The sequence below is a fragment of the Symphalangus syndactylus genome, chromosome 7, assembly GCF_028878055.3.
Source record: "Symphalangus syndactylus isolate Jambi chromosome 7, NHGRI_mSymSyn1-v2.1_pri, whole genome shotgun sequence".
NCBI classification, from domain to species: Eukaryota; Metazoa; Chordata; class Mammalia; order Primates; family Hylobatidae; genus Symphalangus; species Symphalangus syndactylus.
In genome coordinates, this window is record NC_072429.2 from 61,864,564 (window position 1) to 61,869,971 (window position 5,408).

General features: G+C 39.6%; 1 protein-coding gene across 1 annotated transcript; it reads right to left on the reverse strand.

The window, feature by feature from the left end:
* Positions 1–3,009: 3,009 nt before the first annotated feature.
* Positions 3,010–3,744, reverse strand: LOC129486447 (prefoldin subunit 3-like). Its single transcript, XM_055286389.2, has one exon. It carries the CDS (start codon positions 3,741–3,743, stop codon positions 3,150–3,152), a length of 594 nt encoding a protein of 197 aa, XP_055142364.1. The 5' UTR covers position 3,744; the 3' UTR covers positions 3,010–3,149.
* Between the last annotated feature and the right edge of the window lie 1,664 nt (positions 3,745–5,408).

A 5,408-nucleotide genomic window follows, 5' to 3' on the forward strand; every position in this document is an offset into this window, starting at 1 on the left:
AAACTGATTATTTGGTAAATGGTGTTGGGTAAATGCTGTTGGCAGAAATATGAAGAAAACTAAAATTGATTCCTACCTCACATCACTTACAAAGGTGAACTCTATATGGATTAAAGAGCTAAATGTGAACAGTACACGTTAATTTTAAAAATGTAGGGAGGGACTTCTTAAACCAAACCTCAAAAGGTTATAGCATAAGACAAAAAAAAATGGTTTTGCTCACAACAAAATTAAGGATGAAGTTAACAGACTGAGAGAAATTATTTACAATGTCTGAGATTGACAAAGGGCCAATACCTACACATCCAAGAAACTTCAACAAATCAAAATAAGAAAAAAACAGGCCAGGGGCACGGGCTCATGCCTATAATCCCAGCACTTTGGAAGGCCAAGGTGGGAGGATCACTTGAGCCCAGGAGTTTAAGACCAGCCTGCACAACATGGTGAAGCCCCGTCTCTACTAAAAATATAGAAAATAACCAAGTGTGGTGGTGCATACCTGTAGTCCCAGCTGTTTGGGAGGCTGAGGTGGGAAGATCACCTGAGCCTGGGAGGTCGAGGCTGCAGTGAGCTGTGATCATGTCTCTGCTCTCCAGCCTGGGTGACAGAGTGAGACCCTGTCACAAAAAAAAAAAAAAAAAAGGAAAAAAGAAAAAAACAAATATCAAAACAAAAGACAGTTTATAGAAGAGGAAACACAAGAGGCCAAAAGCATAAGAAGAGATGTTTAAATCTTTTAGTTAACATCAAAGATGCAAATTTAACCAATCATGATATATTATTTTTGACTGGCAAAAATTAGAAAGGTGGAGAATGGGCAGGATTGTAGTGATGTGGAATATAGGAACCTTAGCTACTCCAGCAGTTCTACAGAGCAACGTGCTACTACCTAATTGTATTCTGCATGTGTGTACCTAGTGACCCAGCAGTTTCACTCCCAGACAGATATTCCAAAAAATTCTGACATAGTTCTGTAAGGAGACATAGAAGAGTAGGTTCATTACAGTGTTGTTCACAGTAGAGCAGAGGTGATGCTAACCTGATTGTCTGTGTTCTAAAAATGTGCATGACTGCATATGATATTGCAAAATGGTTGGAAGAAACTGTCTGGGTGTAAACAAAGCAATATGAATGGGTCTTTGAACAAAAAAAGAGTAAGGAACATAATGAGTTATGCAATACATGCATTCAAAAATAGTACATATTTTGTAAAAACATCCAAAATAAGAGATCACACATTGAAAACACTGGAATGGTAGGTTACTTATGCCAAGTGAAGAGTAGGGACTGGGGAGTAGTCTCACTATGTGGAAAATAAATTTGCAATTAACTCCCAATTTTCAGAACGATGTGTCTCCCTCCTTGCTGCTGTGTCGAATATCCAAACAAGAGCCTCTCTGACTCACTTTCCCTAGGAAGTGAACCTAATTTTTCCTTCCCAGGACTTGATGAATCCCACTCTCTGGTCACACTACCCAACCCTGCTTTCTAAGGCACGTGGAGCCCTAGTCCTGACCTTTAGGTTTCTGCTGTGGGACTCAGGGTGCTCTCTGTGGACATCATTCTCTAGGGCATTTAAGGCTGAGTTTTCCCTGATGCTGTATCACCCTTTTTCCACCAAATTTGTGGATACGGCACTTCCACTGACATCTCCCATTCTCTTTGCCTTTCATTCTGTACTTTTAAAAACATTTCATTACTGTCATTTTTCTGGAGTTTTTAGAGGGAGCAGGGATTATGAATTAATCTGTTGGGTATAAATACACTGGAAGCTGCAAACTCATCCTTTGGAAGGAAGAATATTTTTTAAACTTGTGCTTTTCAGGGCGTACAGGATTCACAAAGTACTTTCTAACTTTCCAACAGTCATTTAAATTATAAAATCTTAACTAAGATTATAATAATATTGAGTCATGTGGGGGAAATTGTAGCTTAATTCCTCTTTAATTATTTAGAATTGGCAATCCAGGTGAAAGATGCTTAGAATCTGGATCTAGACATTTGCAGTAAGTAGAGAAAGGAGGATCACATGAGAGAGAGACTAAAAAGGTAGAAATTGTACAAATTACAAAAGGCGACAGAGGATGACTCTAGATAGCTCTTACAACTGCCATTTGTGGAAAAAGGCATTATAGGAGGAGGAGGAACTGATAAGGATTTTTTTTTTTTTTTTTTTTTTTTTTAAGCATCACTGCTTTAATTTCATGAAATACAAGTACAAAACATTGTTTAAGTATACTTTTTACTACACGGAGATGAACTAATACATTTATGTTTTTCTCAGAATCTGTATCACCCAGCACTGGTCAATGTACTAGTAGCTTTCCACAGGGATTTTTTTACTATTCCTATAAGGTTTTATCATGAATAAAAAAGCTCACAACTCTTTTCAGCCATTGCAGATTTACATTTATCTTAATGTTCCTGTTGAAGATGCTTTGGAGAACTGTTAAGAACTACAAAATCACCTTAGGCAGAGTTTTGAATGAGTAATTTTATTTCACGTTGGCCAAGATCTCCCTTACGTTGGCATTGCAAAGGCACTGCACTTATCTGAGGTTAGAAAAAATGTTGTCTTAATAGCCCTCTTAACGTGTAGCAAGGCAAATTACCATTTCCTAAAATGTCCAGAATATCATAGTAGATAGTTATTTGTTAAGCAGTAAGTCATGAAACCCCACTTATAGAAGACAATAGCAACAGAGGAGCACCAAGTCCTAAATATACCAAAGAAAAACAAGTTTACAAATATTCAAACTGTCTTCTCTACCTCTAAAATGGTTTAACCACATCAAGTGAGAGTAACATCAGCCAATTAGAAAGGGAAAAAGTAAACTGTGCTATAGCGTCTGGCATTCAGCTTCCATAGCATGTCTCACAGTTTTCGGCCATTTCAGCTAAGAGTTTTCCTATGACAGGCAAAAATAATGATTAAAATACCATTAGCTTTGTTGAGAGATGTGAAAAAAAAAATCACAATGTCAAAAATGTTTGAAACTAATTTTGTTTTTATAAATAAATAAAATGATGTTTATCTTTTCTTAAAATTCTTGCTGTTAAAGCATTCAAAGTTATGTCAACCTGTAAGGATAAAGGGGTATTTAAGATAACATGTTTGGAAAACTGAATCACATTTTTAATTGCCAGCATTATGCTTTGTTCTTGGTAGAGTCATCCTTGTTTCTTCTTTTTACATCCCAATTATAAACCCTGGCCATATTGACTTCTGTGGTAGTAAATTGATCTCGAAGAAAGTCAAGGTCTTTCTCAAGGGAATCAAGATTCTTTGTGGCAGTCGATAAATTCTTTTCCAACAATGCCTGGGCTTCATCAATATCATATTCAAGCATTACATTAGCCCCCAACCACAGACACACTTTATCGGTAGGAGGAACTGAAGCTTTGCAATACAGGTTATCTGCCAGCAAGAATCTGGTCTCCATTGAGCTGGTGGACTCTTTTTTCTTCTGCATGTATTTTAGAATTTCCAAAGTCTGTTTAATTTCAGGAATCTGACCTTTTAGGCTTCTTTTCTTTTGAGCAAGCTTGAGTTTCATAAACTTATACTTCTGGTACTGTTCATCCAGCTTCTTTAATACTGTATCTGCAGTCTCATTCCCAGGCTGTTTCATGAAGGAATCTACATCTTCCACAAACACGGCCTCAGGAATCCCCAGGTGGAGCCCCCGCCCATTCCCTGTGGCCATTTCTCCTTTGCCACAACTGTCCTTAACGGCCGCCATCTTGGGGCGATGAGGATGTTTTAAAACGTAGTTATACTACTATTCAGATGTAGTGAGGCCAACAGATCGGAAGATGATTGCCATTAAAAAAAAGCTGCATGTACTTGTAGATCCCAAGAGGAGGGAGGACGACACACCAGGGGAGGATGCCTGAGAAGCACCACGGTCTATCAGGAGGCAGAGGGAGGATGGGGACTATGGGCAAGGGTCCATAGTCTTATGGTTTTTGAGGGAAGGAACAGATGAGGTGGAGTAAGCAGGCTTAGGATTAGCTGGTTTGAATCATTTCAGTGGGCTATGGGGCACTGGGCTATCCCTCGTTGTCTTGTAGTTGGCCCTGGGTGATTATGGTGGGGAATACTGGTTCTGAGTAAGAGCCTGATAGAGGAGGTGGTGGGGCTATGAGTTGATAGGTTTGCACTTGAAGGGTGTGCTCTAGGATAAGTTGTTTGGTATCTCCAGGATTTAGGTGACCCTCGGAGGGACAATGCCTCCAGGGTCAGCAAGACCCCAGTATCTCAAGGCATCAAAATACAGCAAAAAATAAAAAATAAAAAGAAGACATGATGAATACAGCAAGGAGAGCTGAAGCCACGTGCACGTGCTGAATTGCAGGTGTCTTGTCTGTGAGCCTTCAAGAGGAGATGTATGTAGGTGGTTGGAGCTCATTTTTAGCTCAGCAGAGAGATTTACTCTGGAGACTTAAATCTGGGGACCAGCTAGAAGAAGCAGTGACAATCATGAGTTTGCTTAAGGAAGGGAAGAGGAGAAGCCCCTGTGGTTCGGGAGGAAAACAAAGGAGATCTCACAAAGGAGATAGAGCAGGAGAGTGGCATTTGAGGGTGGTGTGGCAGACAGAAAGAGGTGACCCCACACCACTGTGCAGGCACTCCAGCAACGCTCTCTTCTAGCAGAAGGAAGTGGCAGAAGGAAAGGAAGCTGGGAGAGTAACCAGGACATTGTTGGTGGGGCTGAGGCCTAAGTGCAACATTTTAGGAATCTTCATGCCTTTCCCTAGTCAGGGTCACTGTCTTACCTGGGAGCCTTCCACTGGTCTTCTACTTTTCTTTTCTTTTTTGAAAAAAAAAAGAGGGTAAAGTACACATAATATAAAACTTGCCACCTTTGCCATTTTTAAGTGTGTGGTTCAGTAGTGTTATCTGCAGAAGTTTTTCACCTTACAAAACTGAAACTCCATGCCCATTGAACACCAACTTTCCATTCTCCCCTTCCTCTAACCCTGGGAACCATCATTCTGTTTTTACTTCTGAGAGTTTGACTACTTTAGGTGCCTCATATGAGTGGAATCATACAGCGTTTGTCTTTCTGTGACTGGCTGATTTCACTTAATGTCCTCCAGGCTCATCCATGTTGTAGCATGTGTAAGAATTTCATTCCTTTTTAAGGCTGAATAGTATTCCATTGTACTGATATATGACATTTTCTTTATTCATTCATCTGTTGATGGATACCTAGATTGCTTTTACCTTTTGGCTAATGTGAATAACCTTGCTATGAAGATGGGTGTGTGAATATCTCTTCAAGACCCTGCTTTCAATTCTTCAGGTATATGCCCAGAAGTCAGATTGCTGGATCATATGGAAATTTTAATTTTTTTAAGGATCTGCCATACTGTTTTTTTTTCCTGCCCTTCTACTTGTATGA

Bases quoted from the DNA above. Each gene is read 5' to 3' on its own strand.
- LOC129486447 (XM_055286389.2), bottom strand. From the start codon at position 3,743: ATGGCGGCCGTTAAGGACAGTTGTGGCAAAGGAGAAATGGCCACAGGG.